At 43.7% G+C, this 24,961-nt stretch overlaps 1 protein-coding gene across 11 annotated transcripts in view; it reads left to right on the top strand.

The window, feature by feature from the left end:
- PPP4R1 (protein phosphatase 4 regulatory subunit 1) overlaps positions 1 to 22,362 on the top strand; it is a 62,668-nt gene extending 40,306 nt beyond the window's left edge. For all 11 annotated transcript variants that reach the window (XM_082697343.1, XM_082697342.1, XM_082697339.1 and 8 more), the window contains 10 exons: positions 2,332 to 2,855; positions 8,484 to 8,656; positions 9,981 to 10,076; positions 11,648 to 11,833; positions 13,526 to 13,687; positions 16,546 to 16,646; positions 19,384 to 19,504; positions 19,602 to 19,736; positions 20,181 to 20,322; positions 21,205 to 22,362. In XM_082697343.1, the coding sequence (XP_082553469.1) occupies positions 2,332 to 2,855; positions 8,484 to 8,656; positions 9,981 to 10,076; positions 11,648 to 11,833; positions 13,526 to 13,687; positions 16,546 to 16,646; positions 19,384 to 19,504; positions 19,602 to 19,736; positions 20,181 to 20,322; positions 21,205 to 21,368 (1,804 nt within the window). In that variant the 3' untranslated portion in view covers positions 21,369 to 22,362. The remainder of the gene's footprint in view (positions 1 to 2,331; positions 2,856 to 8,483; positions 8,657 to 9,980; positions 10,077 to 11,647; positions 11,834 to 13,525; positions 13,688 to 16,545; positions 16,647 to 19,383; positions 19,505 to 19,601; positions 19,737 to 20,180; positions 20,323 to 21,204) is intronic.
- The last annotated feature ends 2,599 nt before the right edge of the window (positions 22,363 to 24,961 follow it).

Raw genomic sequence — 24,961 nt, 5'->3', positions numbered from 1 at the left:
GCTTGCACGCAGATGTAACAACTCTGTTGTACATGCACACTGTCTCTTTTGCAGTCCTAAGAATAGAAGGGAAGCACCAGAAGTAAAATGCTGTCATTGTTCGGTACATTTTCAGATGACTTCTTACATATTTTTTCTATAATTTTTTCAAGTTTCATTAAAATAATCATGTGTTTTTAAAAAAACATATTTTTGAGAATAATGTGAACATTACCCTGAGATAAAGTGCACTCAGAGGGCAGTTGATAATTTCATGGGAATGTGTATGGTGGCTACTAACTAGGAGAGGACATGGGTGTTCGTGTCGCCTTCCGTTTGCTCGGTCCTGGTGAGCCTCTTCTTTAGTACCTTTTGCTGTGTGTACTTAAAGGCACACGCTGTTTCCAGGAGCACCTTTCATTTTTTCCCCACACTCTCAAATTTACCTACACATCCATCCTTAGTTCCCTCTCACATTTCTTATCAAAGAGGTGTGTCTTGGCCCCTTGAATCTGTGCACCTCTGTTCTTGAGCTCACGTTCTTCTTTCTTAGATCGTGCTCTTATCAGGGATAGGGTCTCCTGTGCCTGCAGTTCCTACAACTCTTTCGCTATGGCACCCCGAAAAGAATGCCTTCACTCTGATACTCATTGTGTCTTTCATGTTTCCATTCCTCTTTCTTGCCTCACGCCCATCTAAGTCCTACACCTGGCCTTCTGAACTGATGACCTTCAACTTGGTCCTTGGTGTCTGACCGGTTTCCCGTGGACGTCCCCCTCCCCCAGAATGCAACCAAGGTACCTCACTCAGCCTGTCCAAACCAGAACCCATTAGCCTTCTCGTTAGACTGTTCTTGTGTTTTCTACTTTCAGTTGGTGCTGCTGCAATTTGTTCTGTCACCCTAGCCAGAAATTTGGCAGTCTTTCCAGATTCCTCTCGTTGTTTCCCATCTCCAGCCTGCGATAAATCAGTAAACAGATCCTGTTGGTCTGCTCATCATTTGAATGCGTTTACTTCTTCATAGCCCCAGATGTACTGCCTTCATTCACCAAGTCCTTGCTGGTTCCCACTTCCTACTCACCTCCGCCCCATTTTCCACCCTGCTTCCAGGATGTTTTCTCAAAAATTAACGCATCTAAAAATGCAGTTCTAATTCCTGCCTTACCCCATGTAGCCCATAGGATCCATTCCAGAGGTGTTGGGTATGCAGTTCGGTGGCTCTGGCAAAGTTCTTCACCCTGGTCACATTGTTTCCTTCTTGGAGCCATAAGAGACACGGCTGTTTTCAGAGTGTGTTACATATTTTAGGTCATGCTTGCCTCTACATATGCTTTTCCTCCCTTGAATACATGTTCTTCCCCTTAGCCTTGTAAATGTTTACTGGTTCTTCTAAGCACTGCTCCTGTCATTTCTTCTAGGCCTTTTCATCTCACCTGCATCCCGCTTCCTGTGCCCAGTGTGCTTCTGTATTTTCCACTCTGTCTGGTGGTGCTACTTGCTTACGTGTTCGGTTCTCTTGTTTGCCTGTAATTTAATCTCGCTGACCAGACCTGCTTCTTTTTCACATTTGAATCCTCAATACTGGCTTCGTTCCGTGGCTCTTAGTAGGTGCTCAATACATGTTTGTTAAATTTAACAGAGTCAAATAAAAGATAGGAGATAAACATTAAAACTTACTGTAGTGCTTTAGTTTAGATAATGGACGGTGGTAAACGTGGACTTTAATTGAGGAGCTTGTACCCATCTGCCCTTATCAACTAAGTCATGACTATTTTGGAAAACTTTTGGGAGTAGAGCTGGAAAGTATGGAAGAAATTTTTTTAAAACTTCATTTACACTAAAATGGATTTTAATACTTTGTGAGATAGTAAATAAGGATCTTTTCTAATACTGCACAGAGGTTTTTTTCCTTTTCTTTTTTATAAAAGCAAATGGGTTTTAATTCTCAGCTTTTCAGTACATCATTGGAGCAGTGGCAATACCATGATCCTAAGAATCAGACCATTTTTTAAGTGCGTTGTAGGAATGTACCTTCCTACAATTTTTCTTTAGTTTATTATTGAAATTAGCCTGGTATTTAAGAATCCTGGGATTCTACAATGTTATTTTTTCCAACTCGTGTAATGCTTAAATATCTAGACTTATGCTTAACAGATGTTCACATCTCTGAGTACAGAACAGCTGATGGAAAAAGAAGCATTACCAGTATATAAACTACTCGATTTGTATGGATAATCTGTAAATTTAATATTGAACTTGTCTAAATATTTTATGTAGTGTCTCTCATTGAGTTTTTTTCAGTAATTATTTTTACACTTTCATTTTTTTTCCCCCCAAATGAAACAATAAAAGGATCAGAGATCAAGAAGTTCCAGAGGATGTACAGATCAGGCCAGAGGATGTTTCTTCAGATCCCAGTAGTAGTAATTCCAGTGTCAAACTGGAAAACATGGTGGAAGATCATGCTGAAACATCTAGGAAATCTCCAGGTGAAATAAGTGTCCCAATGGACAGCTCTTTACTTTGTACTTTGTCCTCAGAATCTCATCAGGAAGCAGCTAGTAATGAGAATGATAAAAAACCTGCTAACTACAAATCTGCATTACGGCCAGAGGGTGGCGCCAGTTCACCAGATTCAGCTCTCTTAGATCAGGAATTGTACAACTCCTTCCATTTCTGGAGGACTCCTCTTCCTGAAATAGATCTAGACATAGAGCTTGAGCAGGGCTGTGGGAATACTCTCAGCCCAGAGAGACCAGAAGAAACCTCTGAAGTCACCACACCAGGTTCTTCAAATATCACTATGGCCACCAGAAAGGAACTTGAAGAAATGATAGAAAACCTAGAGCCGCACATTGATGATCCAGACGTTAAAGGTATGGAAGAGTCTATCAAGTTCTTTACTCTAAAGCAGATATAAAATATTATTTGCCAACTCTTTTTCCAGAAAAATTGCCTTTTTAAAAATTTATTTTCACCATCATCATCGTCTTGATAAATACAATTAATCTGGTACCTAGGAAGTTTTGTTTAGATGAGCTCATCACTGTGTTGCTAACTGGAGCGCACACACACAGATTTGTTGATTTACAGATCACTCTCCCTGAAATCGTCACAGTTGTTCAAACAGTGCTTTCCAGTTTTAGTCTGGAACCCTGCCTTAACTATTTCATTCTGGGCCCTATTAACTTTTTTATAAAATAACAGATACAGTGTATTTTAAGGAAGGACTGTGGTCTATTAACAGTAGACAGAGCTGTCTGTTCATGGAATATGTTTTAAGAGCTATGAACATTTATAACGGTCATTTGGATTTTGGTTTCTCAGTTTCGACTTTTTTCCATGGGATTACACATCTATTACCCAGATTCTTTCATGGTGGACAATGGCCTTAAAGGCTGTTCTGTGTTAAAAAGGGCCCTCTTACAAAGGGGAAGTGTGTTCTAAGTCAGTGGGTAGGAAATGAGTCAACCTGAGGCATTGTTCTGCCTGCTGGGGCTTGGGACCTGGTTTAAGGTCCGTGGGGCCAGGACCAGATGCAGGTGTTGTCTTTTCCTTTGAAGAGTAAAGCCCTGCTTGTGACTCTCTATAACCATCCAGTGACATCTGAATTTCACAAAGCTGATTTTGGAAAATCTCCCATAACTACAAATCTTCAGATCGTCTATCACTTTGTGGACTGAATAACTTTCTCTCTTTTTCTCTCCCTCTCTCTCTCTTTCTCTTCATTTTCCTTTTCCTTTCCTTCCCATTTTCCTTTTTTTACCTTGTTAGTTTCAGAAGCTAAAATTTCTAAACTGTCAGTTTGCTAAGTGTTGGGAAATGCCCGTTTTTAAAGCAGATAACATGATAGATAGCTTCAGTATTCTTATAACAACATACAAAATCTGTTGTGTTTAAACTTTGAAAATTGCATCCGTGGTGGTTAAATTCTCAGTTATCTTTATTGGCTTTAATTTGTCATTTTTAAAGATTTCCTGTTATAATTTTAAACTTGGAGAAAAATGACTTGAGTGAAGGGCAAGTTCATGTCCGTGATTGTTGAACATTAATTTAACTGGCAAATGGTCAGTTTCATTATTTTTAGCCTCTTTTGGGGGGGATTTAGTTTATATCAGTAGAATCCAGCTTTCTGATTGGACACTTGTGTGAGATTAGACACACAGCCAGTTGTAACCACCCCACTGTCAAGATACAGAACCATTCCATCGCCCCAGAACATTTCTTCACACACCTTTAGTCAGTCCTTTCTTCCCAGCCACTAGCAACCACCAACCTGCCTTCTGTCCCTGTGATTTTTGCCTGTTCCAGAATACAACATAAATAGAATCAGGTAATAAAAGCCTTTTTTGAGTCTGATTTCTGTCCCTTAGCATCATGTATTTGAAATTTATCCTTGTCATTCTGTGTATCACTAGTTCATTCTCTTTTGTATAATTATTTTTATCATTGCTGTTTAATATATTCTGCAGCAAGGGCAAGAACAGGGGATGGAATATTTCCAATAGAATATTGTATTTTTTAAATCTCTCATGGTAGATTATTTTTTATGAAAACCTTACAGCCTTGCTTTCTTTGCTCATTCTTCAGTGTGGCTCCTGTCACTCTTGTTTATCCCGTGACCCAATAGTCTGTGTTCTAGGACGGCTTGACGAGGTAGAGGGCACTGCGGTTTCCGTTTCCTAGCACCTTCATCAGAATCTTACCGGGGCGTTTGTCTCCTCCACCCCAGATGGGACGCGTGGAGACCCGGAAAATTCCACCTGAAACCCAGACTGTTCACAGCGGAGGGTACTCAACGCTCGATGAACATTGGTCTTTACAGGTTCTCGCTTTAAAAAAAGCTTTTAGCTTTAACAGCCCTACTATTTGTCAGTTTATTCAGTTTGTCAGACTTCAGTAACACATATTTTGAATCAATCTTATGCTCCATTTTTATGAGAAAGAGATCACTAGCTGGGCTTTTTAGGGCTGTTGTGGGAATGCTCACTGCATTCCAGTACCCGCCAGATCTCTGACGTGTTAGAGCACGTAACAGATGGTAATTGAAATATTTGAATGAGCTATGTTAAAAACATTTTTAACAAATAAGCTAAAAGTGAGAGCGTGCCTTTTCAAAAAGACCTGTGTGTACATGCGAGTTAGAGGATCCGACTTTGTTTCAGAAGGCGGCTAATCCTGTTTCACTTAAGATAGGACTGTGAATGTGTAGGCCACAGGCGAGTGATTTCAGTACAAGTACTGAATGGCAGTTTAATCCAGTCTTCCTGGTTCAGCTCTTACACCCGCTATAATCGACATCTGCTGCCCTGTTCTTGCTGCGCATAGTGACCACCCTCTCGGGACATAAGCCTTGACTCATCAGTGCACTCAGCGTTACTCAGCACCTACTGCTGTGCGAGGTCTTTTTCTCGGCACTAAACACACAGCAGCAGCAAAGAGACCAAAATCCCGGCCTCGCAGAGCCCAGGAAGCGAACTTCTCACACACAAACCGCTGTGCGTCTTGGGTGCTGCAGTAAAACGTAGACGGGCAGTGTTGGGCATTTTCTCCTTGGGCTACAGAATTTCTTTTTTTTTTTTTTTTTAAGATTTTATTTATTTGTCAGAGCGAGCGAGAGCGAGCACAGGCAGACAGAGTGGAAGGCAGAGTCAGACGGAGAAGCAGGCTCCCTGCGGAGCAAGGAGCCTGATATGGGACTCGATCCCAGGACGCTGGGATCATGACCTGAGCCGAAGGCAGCTGCCCAACCAACTGAGCCACCCAGGCGTCCCTGGCTACAGAATTTCTGAACTTTTTATTTCATTGCCATCTGAGGGCATGTTTAACTTGTGTTAAAATTTCAGTAACTATGCCTTAATTGTCCCTAGTATCGGAAGGTGTTTTGAAGGGCTGTACCTTAATTTTGGACACGTCCTCATTTCTAATTCTGCCATTGTGGGCAGCCACAAAGTGTCAGGAAATGTCTACCTTTTGAGTTAGTTCTGTTGCGTGTGTAAGTTTTTCTTGTCCACTGGCCTGTGGAGTCGTAAAGCCGCACTGCCCAGAGAAGGCGTTTTCGGGCATATGCTCAAGTCGAGTTTCGGCACTCCCAGGCCTCTGCGTCACTTGTCCCCTTCCCTCGTCACTAGCGGCTAGTGGGCATTGTTGGGAAGCCGTGACAGGGTTGGGGCCGCTGCTTATAAGGCACCTTTTGCTTCCCAGTCTTGCTCATTTAACTCTTCCCTTCGTCAAAACATTCATGGGGTTTTTTTCTTGGTGGATTTTTGGTCAGAAAAACTTGTGTTTCCAGCAACTAGAGAGATGCTCTTCTCAGAGAAAGAGAGCCCTTTCTCAGTCCTAGAACAGAAACAGCCTGTATGGAGGGCCAAAGGGGGAAGTAGGAAAACACGAAGAAGGTGTAAGTGATCTTCTTTTCTGAAATACCTACCTAGGGAATTTGAGGTTTTTCTGGCTTTGTCTAGGGCAGTTTCAAAATCTCTAGCATTTGGGATCACCAGGCTGATTCAGGGTTGAACTCTGAGTAGCATTACTGATGCCATGTTGGCTTACTCTAGCTAGACTCATAGACTACAAAAGGAAAGAATGCCCAACCTCACCAAATGCAGATTTTTACCCAGTATAGACCCCATAGAAGAATTGGGCCATTTTGGCAGCCATGGTCAGAAAAAATCCTCTTATTCCCTGATTGAAATCAATAAATTGTTAGGAATTTGTGACCAACCACCAGTATGTTGTATAAAAGTGAGAGATTGTTATAAAGTTTTAGCTTAACTGTACTAACTTCTTTAGGGAAGGAATAAAATTCCAAGTTTCTAGGTTGTCTCTACTTCTGAGCATGACTCACTGGGGACTCTGTTTCTTCACGAGTCCATGATGAAACCAGCCTTGGTTCCTGGGATTTCAGTCTATATTTTAAGTAAAATGCAAATTTTGCTGAAGACCCATGCATTCGGTTTTCTTAAACTTGTGGTGTATCCTGCTGAAATTTCAGCATTTAGCCCGGCATTGGATTCTACTTCATTCTCTGGGTGGAGAGTTGGAAGCATTAGGTTTCCTCAGGAGCCAGTGCTAGGCTCTGTCTTTATCTTTATATATCAGTTTGTTGGGGAAGGTAACTTCACAGTATAACTCATTTAAACGTTTATGAATGTACAAATCTTAAAGTAGACAAAGAGAAATATGTAGTCCATTTCAAGAGAAATGACTCATATAAGGCATTTTCCATGAAAGGCTTTTGATTAGTTACATCCTGGGAAACAAAAGGCATTAGGGCTCTTTCTCACACCCTGTGCACTTTATGTGGGACAAAACATTCTAACCTTTATGTATCGTGCTGTCTCCTTTGGGACTGTTTTGATTTTGTTTTGGAAACTTCAAAAGATTCCAGAAGGGAGCCTAAACTGATTGAAAGGATTAGTACAAATTGCAGCTAGAATTCTCAAAAGAATGTGCATACTTTTCATGAGTAACTCTTTATGATTAAACACCTTCAGTTTACTTAGTTAAGCAGCCAATGACCTCAATAGAATAGAAGCTCATCACGCGTGTCTCCTGTGTCTCTGTTGCCAGGGGCCTGATGTGTTTGGCCTTGAGTTTCCTGAATGCTACAGCCGCATAACAGGCGCTCAGTGAGAGCCCTTGGATTGCTTTTTTTTTTTTTTTAAATAATCTCGGAGTGAAGTGGGGACACACTTTCTAATCTTTCTACTAATTAATTTCGAAGTTAAAATTGATGAGTTTTTATATTTTGAGCATCCCGGTGGATTGTTATTCAAACAAGCATTTTTGGAGGGCAGGGGGCTACATGTCTCAATTGTTTGGGAGAAGGAAGAATGCCTTACTTTAGTTTGGATCATGTTTAGAAAGAAGGTGTAACTCCAAACATAGGTAGTGGTGTTTGCCAGATTTAAGAATCACTTGTGGTAATTTGTCGTTTTGGTTTGCTACAAGCAAGACAGCGCTCACATGGGGGGGGGGGTGTCTAAGCCACTAATTTCATTTTCAAAAGGAATTAAAGGAAAATAAAATAAACGGGAATAAGATATGAGATATTGAAATGTAACTGCACCAAAAATCTTTGTAATTACCGTTGTTTTATGTTGGCAGGGTTGTGTGACTGCTCTTCTGCTAAATAGCTTAGTAAGTAAGCCTTGTGAGTTCGATTCTTGCACTACCAAAACATAGTTAACTTACACTGAACTTGACTCCTTTTAATAAACTGGAGGTACCTCCAAAACTAGATAGCATTTCTCTTTCATACTAACGCAGAATAATGTACAGTAGTGGATAAACATTTTTAATCTCATGAAAGCATATTAGTTTTTTCCTTTTTCTCTCGAAGGACTAATGATTTACCGCAGTAGTTTTTTTTTTCAGCTTTTTGATGGCAGGGTCAAAAAAGTATACATTTCATTGATAACCTGTAGTGCGAACGGAGAAGAGACTTGCCCGCACGCTGCCGGTTCTGCCGCTCACACGCCCTTTCCCTGTTCCGCCCACAGCGCAAGTGGACGTGCTGTCCGCCGCGCTGCGCGCTTCCAGCCTGGACGCTCGCGAGGAGGCCAGCGATGCAGAAAGGAGAAGCGATGTGCAGGACGGGCTGGGTGTGAACGAGCCACCAAACTGTAAAATAAATCACGACGCCTCCGTGCCTTTAATCCGCGATGCTGTTGAGGTAATGCACTCAGTCACGCGTTTCTCCAGTGAGCTCCATTCCAATCCGGAGTCTTTTGTTGGGGAATAGTTGTAGCCAATCACTTTCTAATGAGGGCATTCTGTTTGTTGCCGATTTTCTCAGCTCGCTCTTGGCATAAAGGGAAGGTAACTGTCACCACATCCTGTCTTTGTGACATTAGTGTCATGTTCGGTGCTTGGAAGTGTAAATCCCAATCCTGTCTACATGACCATTGGAGTAGCCTCAATGTGTTAACGTAGCTCACTGCAGTGAAATAGTCTTACTGGAAACAAAGCCCTTTGTCAAGAATCATTAACTCTTCCCTTTTCTTTTTGGAGAGGTGCTTTGTTTCTGATGGGACCATTTCACTGCAGCAAGCAACACAGCATTCTGAGCGGAAGATCGGGACTTGAGGCCATGTTGCGGAGGGCCAGTGGCATTATCTGGACTCTGGAGTGTGAGGGTGGGTACTGTTATGAGCATCATCTTCCCTGTGTACTTGGAGCTGTTCTGTGTGATCCTACCCCGATCTCCTGCCGCACCCCCGCCCCCAGCCAGCATCACGTGGGATCGGTATTTCTAACCCTTGTTGAGAGAAATGCAGGGAAGGAATAGCACCACTGGTTGCCAGGATTGGTCAGTCCCAGATCAGAGCAGCCAAGCGATGGACTCAGGGAAGAATGCTGGCGTACACACCAGGGATGGAGAGGGCTCTTAGAGTGGCAGTGGATTTCTGTTTTGCTTCTTGTTAGGTGACAGCTGGTAGAATTAGAAATCTTAAAGGATACTTGTGCTTCAGAATGAAGCCCTGGCCACCTGTCATCACTGGAGATTTGAATGCTATGGTATCTCTGCATTTTAGAAGGTGTTTTGTTTGTTTTGGAGTTTTTTGGAGCTGGTGAAAAATAACATTTGTGAAATTAGAAATAGCCAACAGTAGAAGAACAACTACATAGGACATCCCGTGACCTATAAAGCACTGACCAGAAGCACCCTCTATGATATAATAATACTACCTTACAAGTAAGCTAATTTTAGATCTTGGAGCCATTTCAGAATTACTTCTCAATTTACATATTTTCATGAGTTTATTCTGGAATTCATTTGCATACATTTAGCAACGTATTATGCAAGTTAGACTCAAGTTGGGGGGGCAGTTCTTACGAGGTCTTAGGTATGGTTATAAGCTTTTAAAAGCTTGAAGAATTTGTATGTATTTATATCTTTGGGTAGTCGTGAAAGGTAAGTAACTTAGTAAGATGGTTTAAGTGAAGGACACTTACAGAAGGGACAGTTCTTCACGTAAATATTTTTTTCCTAACAGAATATGGAGTCTACGCTTTGCTATATTCATAATGATTCGGACTTGAGCACCAACAGTAGTTTTAGCCCTGATGAGGAGAGGAGATCCAAAGTGCAAGTAAGTGACAGCACGTCTCTCTGTGGTGAGTGCCTTGTCCATTCCTCTTCGAAACCCATATCCCACCAAATGTGGTCCTCCTTACAATGAGTTCTTTTATTGTATTTTTATTAATTTATTATTAATAAATTATTAATGATTAATAAATTATCAATAATTATTTGTAATACTAGTATATAATACGGTAAGAAAACTCATAGAGTAGAATACAAGCAGAAATCTTCCTCTTCTCACAGCTGTGATCACATTCTTCAGAGGAACCATGGATCACAACTTCTTCCCTTCCTTCCTTTCTTTCTTTCCTTCCTTCCTACCTTTCTGAGGGGGAGGGACAGAGGGGGAGAGACTTTTAAGCAGATTCCTCACCCAAAGCAGAGCCTCACCACGGGGCTCGATCTAATGACCCTGAGATCACAACCTGAGCCAAAATCAAGTCGCACGCTTATCCATCTGAGCCACCCAGGTGTTTCTTCATAAACATTTTATGGGTTCAGAAACAAGAACACGGACTCCTTTTTGTCTGTCAAAGACAGAACCATGCTATCATACCTAGGTATTTCACGGTGCCTAATTTGCCAAGCATTACAAGATACAGCTCAATTTCATAGATGAAAATACAAAAAATGTCCCAAAGCTATATAAAGCACCATCAATGGCGAGTTACCTGCCAGTTTCAGAAATTTTAAATGTGGGGAAAATATTCTTATGGAATATTTGGAATATACTAATTTGTACCTTGCCTCTGTATGTGTGTATGCGCGTGTGCGCTTCCCGCACCCCCAACCAGTGTTGTTTATTTTGCGTGTTCTCCCAGAGCTGTGTAATGTGTACATTAACAAGATTGTGTGGACATTCTTCTTTTCCTAATGTTTATATGAACAGTTAGAAATTTATTCACTCTTAAATTTTATAGGTAATTGCTCAATTTCCATTGAAAGGTAGGTGGTGGTTTTATAAAATCCAGGTTGGTAATAGTGCCCCTGTTCTGTCCCATTCACGAGATGACGTCAGACTTGACCAACCTGGCCAGTGTTGAGAGGTGCTAGTCCTACTGTTGATGCAGCTTTTCAATACAGTAATCAGTTCTAATCATCCCCTACACTGTATTCTGTTTTAAGATCTTCCTGTTTTTCTTCTAGAGTGGCTGCCTTTATTTACATGTATATTTTCCTTAGCATGTTTTTCTTACCTCTTCTCAGTAGATCCCTGGAACTTTGAGACTGGGTTTTTCTCTGCTCGTTGAGATGCTCTGTTATTCTTCATCTATTTAAAAATAAGTTTACTCAGGGCGCCTGGGTGGCTCAGTGGGTTAAGCCTCTGCTTTCGGCTCAGGTCATGATCCCAGGGTCCTGGGATCGAGTCCCGCATCAGGCTCTCTGCTCAGCAGGGAGCCTGCTTTCCTTCCTCTCTCTCTGCCTGCCTCTCTGACTACTTGTGATCTCTATCAGATAAATTAAAAAAAAAAAAATTTTTTAAAAAAGAAATAGAAATAAAATAAAATAAAAATAAGTTTACTCAATTTATGCCTGGCCTGCTACACTAAGTCCGGGCTGTGTGTCTCTCTCCATCAGGATGTTGTGCCTCAGGCTCTGTTAGATCAGTATTTATCTATGACGGACCCGTCTCGTGCACAGACAGTCGACACTGAGATCGCGAAGCACTGTGCATACAGCCTTCCCGGCGTGGCCCTGACCCTGGGCAGGCAGAACTGGCACTGCCTGAGAGAGACCTATGAGACGCTGGCGTCAGACATGCAGGTGGGTGTGTGTGGACGTGCCCCGCAGAGCCCGGTAGGGCTTCTGTTCATGTTCCAGCAAATACTTAGTATTACAGGAAGTCACGTGCAGAAGAGCTCAAAAGTAATACCAGAGAGCTTGCTTTTGTGTGGTCCAAGTTCTACCCTTTGGAAATTATTGCATCTGACCTGCCCAAGTTCCTAACTTACAAATGTGTTACTGTCTTAAGTTTTGTGTAGATTGTTTCTATGCACAGTGTTATAAATGCTTCTTTTATTTTCTTAAAACCTTGATAGAACTGTAGTAGTTTTAGCTCTGCTGAGCTCTGGGCCCTGGGTCGGTGAGCGTTGCAGTAAAGGCCAGGGAAGCTGTATGTATGTGTGTTTGTGTGTATGTGTGTGTGTACACAAGCACACCTGAGCATGCTCTCCTCGAGACCTACACATTACCAACACCATCCCCTCCGAAAGAAAAGAAAATGTGAAATACTGACCCTAGGCCATCTTGCCTGGATATCCGTGTGATTTTGTGGCTCTTTTCCTAGATCTTGTTGACTTAACTTCCCCTCCTGTTAGGTCTGCTTTCTTTCTGTATCATACACCAAAATTTTGCCCCTCTTCCAGAAGATCTATTTGGTGAAATTCATCTCTTGGTTATTAAGAAAGCAGTCTGGTTAGACTAATTTATACTGAGATATGAATAATTTTCCCTTAAATGTGTTGGTAATGCATTTTTTCAAGTTGTGCTGTTGACTCAGCAAGGTAGCAGTTGAAAGTAATCTTAAGAGAACATAGTTTAAGTTCCTTCTCTGACCTATGAGGTTAGCCAGGGTCCGGGTGAAGTGAATTTATCCTGTGTTCACACACTTCTTCACCAGTGGAACTGGGTAGGGGACTGCAAAGGCCCACTCTGCAGAGTGCAGTACCCTCCACACTGGCAGTTTTCTGTCTTCGTTCCACAGGCCTTTTCACCATTCCTGTGGGGTGTGCACCTCAGGGCCCCTGGTGACTAGGAATGCCCCGGATGGGCAGGGCTTCATGCCTCTATCCCTTCCTCTCCCCTCCCCTCCATCAGAACATCTCTGCCTTCATCTGCTTGAATGTGGGTATGAAATTTTATTTCAAGAGTGGGGTCTAGTGTTTGGGATTGGGAATAAAACTCTTGCTGTAAATTCTCAGCAAGTAGAGTGTTCTAAGCTGAGTAGCAAAGTAAAAAATTTTTAAACTAAAGCAACATAAAAAATGTTTTTAATGTAAACTTCCCTACATTTTCCCATTCTTACATTTCTTTAATTGCTAATTCCCTAAAAACAAATTTCATTGTTTTTTTTAACCATAAGATAGACTGTACAAGAATCAGAAGGGGAACAGTCAAGCAAGGACAATACTCACCAGCCTGTGGGACACCTGTAATTCAGGCGTCCAGTGTTCAGAGAACTACAAAGACTATGCTAGTAGTGATTTCAGACTTTTTTCCCTTTGTAAATGAAAGGAGATTAATACGTACTGTGTAGGGCTTTGAAATTTCTCTGTCAGTTTTTGAGACAGCAGGCATTTAAAGCCGAGCTTCTGTTCTTAACCATTACTTCTGTTCCGATTTAATTGTTTGAGCTTGGGAACATCCAGATCTGTTCGCCTTCACACGCCGGCTGAGAGGTAAAGTGCTCAGTACTGTGTGCGTCGCTTATGAATGCGGTCATCTTTATCTCTGCAGTGGAAAGTTCGAAGAACGTTAGCCTTCTCCATCCACGAGCTTGCAGTTATTCTCGGAGACCAACTGACAGCTGCAGATCTCGTTCCGATCTTTAATGGATTTTTAAAAGACCTCGACGAAGTCAGGATAGGTGTTCTTAAACATTTGCATGATTTTCTGAAGGTAACTTTTAAAATTTTTCTGCATAAAAACAGACTAAAGTTCCACTGTGGAATTTTTGGTTTTCTCTATCCACCAAGATGAAGTTTCCCTATGTGTTCTATGTAAGAAGACAGAGTCATGAGCTGATAGTGAGATGTGACTTAAAAAAAAAAAAATGAGGGGCGCCTGGGTGGCTCAGTGGGTTAAGCCTCTGCCTTCGGCTCAGGTCATCCCAGGGTCCTGGGATCGAGCCCCACATCATCGGGCTCTCTGCTCAGTGGGGAGTCTGCTTCCCTCTCTCTCTCTGCCTGCCTCTCTGCCTACTTGTGATTTCTCTCTCTCTCTGTCAAATAAAATCTTAAAAAAAAAAAAAAAAGTTTTAAAATTTAAAAAAAAAAAAATGAGGTAGTCCCATTCTGATCACTTTAGCTGGTGTCCTTTCAATTTTTTTTTTTTTTAATTTATTTATTTGACAGAGATCACAAGTAGGCAGAGAGGCAGGCGCAGAGAGAGGAGGAAGCAGGCTCCCTGCCGAGCAGAGAGCCCGATGCGGGGCTCGATCCCAGGACCCTGGGATCATGACCTGAGCCGAAGGCAGAGGCTTAACCCACTGAGCCACCCAGGCGCCCCTGTCCTTTCAATTTTTAATTTTATGAGACTGACGCGCTGCCTACTGCGCTAAGGAGGCACCTTAATTTTTAATTTTAAAATCATTATACTAAATTTCATTTTTAAACACTGTTAGATCATGATTACAAGCACTTTTCAAAATTATTGAATTAAATATATGTACAAAAATTCCATGAACATTAAGTTCGGAGGCGCTATGTGATGTTTTAAAAGTCCATATTTTAGGAGTCGGTATGGATCTCTGGTCTTGGAGGTAAACACCTGTGATCTTACAACTTGTTAGTCCTGGAATATTGTTGTTCCTTAAACTATAACCTTGAAGTTGGCTCTTATAGTTTGAAGTTTGGAGGTACAGAAGTGATACAATCCTACTTTCAAAAAACATTGGTACTGTGTTTGACACTGTATTGTTTTATACAGATCATACTGAAATTTCTCAGCCTGTTCCATTGACGTGTCATTAGAGCTCCCTGCCACCACCCCCAATTCAGAATCCAATCAGGAATTGCATATTGAATTTAAATATAGTCTCTTTAGCCCTCTTAACTCCAGAACAGTTTCCTGACTTGTGTCTTTAATGTCACAAGCATCTTTGAAGAGGCTGAGCTGCTTGTGTTGCAGATGGCCATCAGTCTACACGTGTTATGCATTGAGAGTCGGTTCCGCGGCTTTGGTGGGCTGGCACGTGACCTGTCCGCATGTCCCGTGGGGGTAGTGCACGATCACTGCCTCACAGGCGATGCTGACTCTGGACAGGCGACTGTGGTGGTGTGGGCCCACTCCCTCCACTGTAAAACCACCTGTCACCTCCCTGATTAGTCATCACTTGGAGTCGGGGGGAGACCTTCAAACTGAAAACACTTCCCCCCCACCCCTAGACTGTCACCCAGAGCTTTGATCCGTGCATCTATACACGGGTCTCACCTCAATCAGTCATTACTATGCTGGTTGTAAAATGCCGATTTTCTATTTTTATAATTCCTTCTCCATTTATTAGTTGGCATTCTCATGTAAAATTCATCTTTTCCTTCTCTCCCTCCCCCTCCTTGGAAGTTTTTTTTGTGTGTGTTAGGTGTGAACTCTGGAATTTTTCCTATTCAGAGTAATCCATTTCTGTCCTTGGTTCTGAACATGAGTTTGGCTGACAGGAGCCCCCGAAAGCTGCCTCCCGTGCCCCTCTGATCTGTCCCCTCACGTTAAGCACATCCTTGCTTCCGGGCCCACCTTCTCCTTTCTGTGCCCCAGCCCCGAGTCCGCTGTTTCTCCAAGGAGCCTGGGTTTTCCAGCGGAGTGCGGGGAGTTAGAACTGCGACCCAGGCCGATGTGCACGCTGCTCCCTGGGGGTCATTTCCTCTCTGTAGGAACAGGACCTAGGAGTGGTTTTTTGGTTTGGGTTTTTTTTTTTTTTTTTTTTTTTTAATTACTGAGTTCATATTGATAACTCCTCTTCCAGTCCCACACCATTTACTTTCCTTTTTCACAAAAACACTTTGTGTTTTTCCTTTTCTTTCATGGTAAAAACTCTGTTCTTAACATGAACATACTCAGTCGTTTAGTCTGTTCCACAGTATACTTCAGGTAGTTCAGAATTACTCCACCGATATTATGTCCAACATCAAGTTAACCAAAAAAACGTCCAAGATTTCCTAAAGTACCTTGTTCTTGGAACATACCCTATGAACCTGTACTCTCAGAGTGCTTTTATTTCTGCGTGATTCTTAACTGTTCAATACAAAGTTAAGTTTGCTTGCTTCTGTATATATCAAATTTTAGGGTTTTCCCCCTTAGCAACCAGAAACCTACTTTAAAATGGCCGTAGAGCAATTATTGGGATAAATTTTCTTTCACTCAGCAAATATTTATTGAGTACCTGCCACGTGCTATCACGGTGCCAGGCACTGGGCTCACTCATGTGAGTGAGAGCACATGACTGTCCTCACAGAGTTCACGGTAACAAGGGTGCCCTAGGAATACAGTGGGTCAGTCCTACCATATGTCTGTAACTAAGGCACTGTAGGGTTCAGAGGAGATGATGCATGGCTCAGGGAACAAATATTTCCAAAAAAGATCAGACTCTTAAAGGTGAATGGGATTATCAGAGAAAATGACCTGTCAATTTTTAAAACAATTAGATGTACCTACTACATATGTTCTCAGAAGAATTAACTATATTATAGTTGTTGTCAAGCAGTCTAGTAAAAGTAATAATACCTATATCTTAGCAAATATTTTTTATTTTGTCACTTCAGCTTCTTCATATTGACAAAAGAAGAGAATATCTTTATCAGCTTCAGGAGTTTTTGGTGACAGATAATAGTAGAAATTGGCGCTTTCGAGCTGAACTGGCTGAGTAAGTTCTCAAAATTTACTGGACTATGTTTCGGAGGGGTATTTACTTAGTTCATCTTCACCTTTTTGCTATTTGTTCATCACTTTGTGTAGATACAAGTTTCTGTCTGGTGTACTATAAAACATTGCTTGAAGTGCAGGTCTTGCTAGCAGTGAATATATTCAGGGCTTTTTGTTTTAGTTTTTTGTTTTTTTGTTTTTTACCTATTTCGCCTTTTTTTTCTTACTCTGGTAAGATACACATAACCAAAATTGCCATTGGTGGAAATTTAGTATACCCGTAGTGTTGTGCAACCATTACCATTGTCTAGTTCTAGAACATTCCAATCTCCCAAAGGAGATTTCCACAGTCATTCCTCATCCTTCTGTGCCCTCACCTTCTAGCAACTGTTAACCTACTCTCCGGATTTGCCTATTCTGAACATAAAAGTGGAATTTTATGACATGTGGCCTTTTGTGTCTGACTTCTTCACTTAGCATAATGTTTTCAAGATTCATGCATGCTGTAGCATGTGTCAGAACTTTATTTTTGTAACTGAATAATACTCTGTCATATACCACTTCTCAAGATTCATTCATCCATCGATGCATGTTTGGTTGTTTCTACATATTTTATTGCTGTGACTGTTGCTGCTATGAACATTCATGTACAGATTTTTCATTGAACACCTATCTTCAGTTATTTTGTGGTGGATTTGCTGGGTTATTGGATAATTCTGTTTAATTTGTTGAGGAAGCATCAAAATATTTTCCACAGCAGTTGTCCCGTTTTGCATTCCCACAAGCAGTGCACAAGGATTCCAGTTTCACCACATCCTCCCCAACATTTGGTGTTTTCCTTTTTTTTTTTTACCAAATTATAGCCATCATTCTAGTGGTTGTGAAGCAGTGTTTTTTTGTGATTCTGATTTGCATTTCCTTAATGACTGGTGGTGGTTAACACCTTTTCATATGCTTGTTGGCCATTTGCATATAATCCAGAGAAATGCCTGTGCAAGTCTGATGCCCATTTTTTAAGTGGGTGTTTGTCTTAAATTGGGTTGAGTTGTGTTTTTCTCTGTATTCTGGATTCCAGACCTCACTTGGCATTTTTAAAAGATGTCTTTGCTGGGTTTAGATTGGGACTGATAGTCTTGGTGGTTTTTTGTTGTTGTTTTCTTCGTTCACTGAGTCCTGGCTTGCTGGGTTTCTGACTGAATGTAGGCACCTCTCTTCTGCCATTAGGGTGGAGGGTTGGGTCTGTCTAATTAGGAGCAAGCTGGGTTTGGGCTTTGTTGTTGCTGTGACTGCTCTCAGAGCCGGGTAAGCTTTGCTGCTTTTCACCATGGCCTGCCAGTGGCCTTTGCTGAGGGTGGGAGCTGGGGTCCCAGGGGGCCTTCTGATGTGTTAGTGTCCCACCCTTGGCTTGCAGCTGGCACGAACCCTTGGTAACTGGGGTGTCTCTTCTCCTCCCCTAGCTGGAGACTGTTGGTAAGACATGGTAGGCTTGTGCTGGGGAAGGGGAGAATCTCTGTTATTTTGGTTCAACCTCAGTCTCTGGGAAGCCCTGGGTCCCTGGGCTTTCTCAGAGACTTACCCTCTCCCCTGTAGCATCCAGTCTCTGCTTTGAATCTGCGGTCTGTGGTGGGCAGAGGTTCCTGCCCCCCGCCCCAGCAGGAGGAGACTTGTGTAGTTATCAGTGTAGGGTCTTGGCTTAAGAAGGTTGGCTGCCCTCCTCTGTGGGAGAGAGTTCTTCTCCTCTGCCACCAGCCACAGCATGTTCGCCTGTGTCCATGGGTGGGTGGGCTTTGCTGCTATAAGGCTCAGGCTCGGTAAAAAGAAGGGCCCCAGAGTGCATGGGGCTTTACGCCTGTCCCCCAGCATGTGTCCCTCAAATCCTGCCTGCTGAGCGGCCCCTCAGCTTTCCTGACCCCAGATTTTCTCATGTGGTATACACCGCAGGGAGGCCAGCAAGAAAGTTTGCAGTGTCAGAAAATGGAGTCAATAAGCGTGCTTCTCATCTGAGTAGTGTGTGTGTGTGTGTGTGTGTGTGTGTGTACATAAACAGACACATTGGTCATTGCTGTATTACATATATTCATGCTTATAATTTACTCTCTGCTGATTATGCATATAAATAGTCTTAAATGTAAAATCTGAAAAGCAAAAATCTCATTCCTATAGGAGGTATTTTTTCAAGGGCATTGTTGTGTCTACTCAGAGTAGCCTGGTGTACACCGTCAGTCTTCACGTGTCCCCGGTTGTAAAAAGAACAGTCTCCAGGCAACCTCTTCACTTCTGTTATCCCTAGTAAACGTATCATTCCCTTAGAAGCTGCTCAGAGCCTTGACAGATAGACATCAGGTTACCTGATACTGCTGGAACGTCTTGTCTGGAAACTGATTTGTAGATGGAAGTTTCTTAGCATTCTGAACAGTTACTGTGGAAAAAATGTGTTCGTGTCCCAGTTGAATAGGAAATGCATTGCTCTGTCTCAGTTCCTGTAGACAGTTCTGCAGCATTTGTTTTCCTTACATTTGAGTGGAGGAGAGACTTCTTGAACTTGCATAGTGTTTAAATGCGTTTCTAGATACGTACAGATTAGAGACAGCTATGCATGAGAGACCCTTAATTTCCAGTCTTTGCATGTGTTCATCTTACAAATAGTATCCAGAATTACAAATTACTCAGATGATTAACCTATTTTCATTTATTTTAAAATTTTAATTATATTTTATTTTTATAATTCATTTTTATAGACAGCTGATTTTACTTCTAGAATTATATAGTCCCAGAGATGTTTATGACTATTTACGTCCCATTGCTCTGAATCTATGTGCAGATAAAGTTTCTTCTGTTCGTTGGATTTCCTACAAGTTGGTATGTGTTACAATTTTTACAGTTTTTGAGCAGCACACTGTTCAGTAAGCTCCTAGAGCAGAAGCTATTCCTTATATCTCTGTGCTGCGTCTTGTAGGTCAGCGAGATGGTGAAGAAGCTGCACATGGCCACGCCCCCCACGTTTGGAGTGGACCTCATCAATGAGCTTGTGGAGAACTTTGGTAGATGTCCCAAGTGGTCTGGTCGGCAAGCCTTTGTCTTTGTCTGCCAGGTACGTGAAGACTTACCCATTTGTGACCCATTTTTCTATCTGAAACTTTCACTCTTTGCCTCTCCACACCCTCTTTCTCACCTTTAAGGACCAGAGTTTTGCCTCTGGCTCTTCCCAGGTTCACGGGTTCCCTAGAGTCTCCCTAGAGTCGGCGTCTGCCATCGCACAGCCGTCCACTAGGGGGTGCCCGGGGTCCACGGCACGGGCGGGTAAATGCGGGTGACTGCGTACACTCCAGGAATCAGTGGAACTGTTAAAAAACTATCTGTGGGGACTTAAAATTATGTCCTCTTAGCTTTGAGTTCCCAAGGGCCTGGAATATTGGTTTAAAAAGAAGTAACTAAAATCTGGAGCACTTCAGTCATCTCTCAGCACTAACATTCGCCAGTATTCTGGTTTGGTGGATTAACGGGCGGATGTGAAGCTGCTGTTTGTCTTTCCTAGACCGTCATTGAGGACGACTGCCTTCCCATGGAGCAGTTCGCTGTGCATCTGATGCCGCATCTGCTGACCTTGGCGAATGACAGGGTTCCCAACGTTCGAGTGCTGCTCGCCAAGACACTAAGACAGACTCTGCTGGAGAAAGGTGGGTGGCTCGTTGGGAAAACTGAGTGTGGCGGAGAGCATGCGTGGGGACTCCACGGAGGGAGTATTGTATGTCTGCAGATGTAATCTGATAGATTTGTCCTCTCCCCTGAGAGGGGACACAGGTTGGAGGACAGGGACTTGTTTACCTTCCGACCCCAGAGCATTTCTTTTATAATTGCAGACTTAGTTTGAGAGATTGGATAGTCGCTCTAAGACCGGAGGAAAAACTCTTGCCTTCGGTCAGCCCCACGTGACAGGTGTTACTGCTGTTCGAGGCCGGGAGGCATGTTTGTGTTTCCTCCTCCTCTTCTTTCCTTAGACAGAAGACAGGCGCCCCTGAGGATTTGCTTTGCTGCACATCCTAATAAGCTGCTCGAGATTTAGCTCATTTCATTTATTGTCCTCCCCCCAAAATGCCTAATAAATACCATTTAATGCATAAACTCGTGAGTGCAGCACAGAAAGGTTTGCAGTAGATGTCTAAGAATATGGGTAAATGAACACTGCTTTTTTCTCCTTTAGAATTCATTTATCGTTTTAATAGCAATTATAAGGAAATGGCTAGAGAAGACTGGTTTTCACTCATGTGTGTGATTGGTATTTGGAGCATTTTTACTGAGTAAATTAATAGCTATCCCAAGTAAAAGTTTTATTGTGTCAGCTTCGCTGCCATTTGGTCTGTTCTAGAAATAATCAAGATAAATCTTCAAATTCTCTCATGTTTGGGGATGTTTTTGTATTACACAAATCTGGATTACTGTTTATAATTCAACATAGCTTGTGTTTACACTTTGTGACTAAGAACTTAGTATACTTACGCCTGCTAAAACTATGAATTATTAAACTAATTTTATATGTAATCTGCACTTTGTGTCTCCAGAATATTTCTTAACCTCTGCCAGCTGTCATCAGGAAGCCGTGGAACAGACCATCATGGCTCTTCAGATGGATCGGGACAGTGACGTCAAGTATTTTGCAAGCACCCACCCCGCCAGCACCAAAGTCTCGGACGATGCCATGAGCACAGCTTCCTCGACCTACTAGAGCGCTGGAACCTCGTTGTCCTTCTGCTTCCTCGGGAGCCAGGGGCTGACAAGTGCTCCACGAGAGTCATCTGGGACAGCCTTCGGGAGGAGGAGACACCTTCCTCTCGCGCAGACTCCATTGCAGGTGCAAGTTGCCTACACTGATACCAGGGATTTTAAGAGTCAAGAGAAAGTACAGTAAACACTATTATCTTATCTTGACTATAAGGGAAAATAATTTCTCAGAGGATTATAATTGTCACCGAAGCCTTAAATCCTTCCGTCTTCCTGAATGAAACTTGAATTGGCAGAGCATTTTCCTTCTGGAAGGGAGGAGATTCCCAGAGACCTGCATTGCTTTCTCCTGGTTTTCTTTAACGACAGATAGATGGAGTGGCAGCCAGAAGGCGGCTGTGAGCCAGGATGTAAAGAGACCTTCAGTATTAGCCCGCACTGTCCCCACGCAGGCAAGGACCTGTTGGTTCTGTGGCCAGCTGCCCAGCCCCGCCCTAAGTGTGAATAGTTTTTGGCGTGTGTAAATGCAAAAGGAGATGGGGAGGGGGGTTCTCCTAAGGGCTTGATGCTAACACTACAGTAGAATCTGATTTTAATTCTTAAATGCAGCATATTGCTGTGCACATTTACAGAACGTTGGCTGAAATCTGTGTCCTGATTTTCTTCATGCTGGTCATGACCTGAAGGAGTTTATTGGCACGTGTGCTGTATGTGAGGTGTTTTTAACTTGATCATGATCGGCTCTGAGGTGCAGCTTTCCTTCCCACACTGTACATACCTGTGACCACTCTCGGGAGTGCTGCGGTCTTTAATCATGCTGTTTAAACTGTTGTGGCACAAGTTCTCTTGTCCGAATAAAATTTATTAATAAGATCTATAGAGAGAGATATATACACACTTCTGGTTGTTTTCTAGATGTCTGCAGAAATGCAGTTTGTGACCTGTATTAATGATTTAGTATGAAGTGGGAAAACTAGATTAAAATATTTGTCTTTTAATTAGTTCAGTAATTTCTTTGCCATCAGCACATGCCACCCAGGGCTAGGTTCCGTTGTGGACATGTAGGGTGTGTGCCCACTGGAGCCGGTCCGGGGCGGCTGGCTGCTGCGACATAGGAGCCCTTGGTCTGGCTGTACCTTGAAGACCTGCTCCATGCTCTTCGCCCGCGGCACCCCTGTGAGCTCTGGTTTCCATGACTCATGTCTCGGCTGGCAGAGCTGCAGGAGCAGGACTGGGCCCCACGAGGCTTGGGGTGCAGACTGGGGAGACTGAGGCAGCTTTCTGTAGGTACTGCTACCGAGAAGGGCTCGGTTCCTTCCTGTCTCCTCACAACCGTGCGAAGGGAAGACCCCGGGCCAGAGGAAGCCACAAGGACCTGGTGGTCTGCGTCTGCACGAGGTGGGGCCAAGAGCCGAATGGGCTACTGGGGCCTCCCCGCGGAGACGCAGGTGCTACTCAACCACGTTCTGATGGCTCCCGCCACGCCCCGGGGTTCCCGGGGTTTCAGCTACAGGATGTGTACTTACATGCTGCATGTCCATGCGGCTGCGCGTCCTTGGGAGCAGGGGCCACAGCCCTCAACTTGGAGATAAAGAATTTGAATGTAGGGTCTGCTTAAAAAGGCTCTGCCACTGGTGATTCCGCGCTTACCTTGCCACTGAGCCCTGCCTTGGGGGGCTGGGAGCACCCACCGCTGCAACCGAGGGGCCCTCCCGGGCTCCCGGTGGCACTGTTCCCAGCTCCGCCCGGGGAAAGCAGACCCAGATTGCGCCGTCGCTGGTGGATGTCACAGGGAGGGGCAGGGTGGGAGTGGCGCCGCTTGGATTCTAGGCTGGGTAGTCCGCGCGGAGGGCTGGCCGGACTGGGGCTGGTCGGGCCTCCAGGGCCCCCAGGCTGGCAGGGGCCATGGGTGCCTGCGTGCGACAGGATCGTCTAAGGGAGAAAAGGAGGGACACTGAAGATTCAGCAGTTCTTAGACCAACTCCAGGAGCCAAACCAGTTAGGACGCAAGCTGATTTCATAATCAGAAAATGAGTAAAATGGTAATTCAGGTATTTAATATGGGGTAGCTGATCTTAGAAGATATTCTGTGATTTGGGGACTTCTGAGTGAGGTCGACGAAGGTGAAGAGGAAAACTATCTTTTTTCCAAAGCTAGAGCTCCTTCCCCAAGTGGTCATGGCCGGGCATTGGGCCTTCTGCCCTCACCTCTGCCCCAGCAGCCTGCCTGGCTTGGAGTTGCGCTGTTCTAAAGGATCTTGGCTGCTCCTCGCCTTGTCTGAGACAAATCTCTTTGCCAGCTTTTGTGAGTTTTCAGTGTCCCTTTACCCAGCCCTCAGGCCACCAGACCTCCTACTTGCTTAGTGGAGTGGCTGGGCGTGGGGGCACCTTTCGGCTGTGATCTTTGCCCTTAAGTCTTGGAGATAGTTCTGTGATGCCAGACCACTAGTTTTTCTGGAACTATCCAGCTGAATTGGCAAGTGCTGATCTCCCGACTACCACGCACATGCCCTCAGAGCCATCCAGGCTGTTGGCACGCCGATTGTTAGTTTGCGAGGCCGGAAGGTGGGTGCACAGTGTGTTACTGATTCTTCTCACACCTGGTCAGTCCGGGCCCCACTTTGCATCGGGGGAGTCTGTTTCCTGGCAGGCTGGAAGCTGAATTCTCTGAAGGAGGCGTGTGGACCATCCGCCCACTGCAGCGTCGAGAGTGTACATGTCTGACACACCAGGCGTGGTGTACTTGGGGAGCAGCGGGGAGCAGTGCTTCCTCACAGATGCATCTCCAGGGAGGCAGGACTGGGAGCGGGGGCGGCAGGGTTTGAAACGGACCATCTATAGGAAAAAGCTCAGGCTCCGGGACACATGCGATGATCTCCTTGTTCGGTCGTGTTCTGTGCAAGACTCCAGGAGACCGCGGGGATGAGTGATGGGTAGAAGAGAAGGAAGCTCCCGGCAACCCGAAACCAAGCAAACGCTCTCTCCACAGTGAATAATCTTGTGACTCAAACCAGAAGAAAAAAAGTTGAGTCTGGAAATAAATGTGAGTAAGCAAGACTCTGTGCTTCTGTATTCAGCCTTTCAAAACTCTCATGCTAGGTGGAGAAAGTTACAAAGAGCGGGGCAGGTTCTTTTCCTAGAAAACTGGACAGCAAGTGTCGCATGCTGTGATCAGATTGCACCCTATGCGGCATCAGACATTGCTCTTCTAGGTTAATTTCTGTTGTTTTTTCTTTTTTAAGGTTTTATTTATTTATTTGACAGATCTCAAGTAGGCAGAGAGGCAGGCAGAGAGGGGGAGGGAAGTAGGCTCCCTGCTGAGCAGAGAGCCCAATGCAGGGCTCATTCCAGGACCCTGGGATCATGACCCGAGCCAAAGGCAGAGGCTTTAACCCACTGAGCCACCCAGGCACCCCTGTTGTAGGTTAACTTCCACCAAATCTGATTTAAGTCAAGGTTTGCCAAAAGAAATTCAGCAAGATTTGGTACTTTGGGTTTCTAGTCGGAGATTTCATCCTAGAACTCATTCTGCCTGGCTGTCTCCAGTGTTAATTGATACCTACAGTTGTTACTAACTGGAGCTGAGGCAGCATGGGGG

Source organism: Mustela nivalis, assembly GCF_964662115.1.
Source record: "Mustela nivalis genome assembly, chromosome: 14".
In the NCBI taxonomy this organism is placed as follows: Eukaryota; Metazoa; Chordata; class Mammalia; order Carnivora; family Mustelidae; genus Mustela; species Mustela nivalis.
Note: the sequence above shows the minus strand (reverse complement) of the source record. Positions and strands in the feature narration are given on the sequence as shown.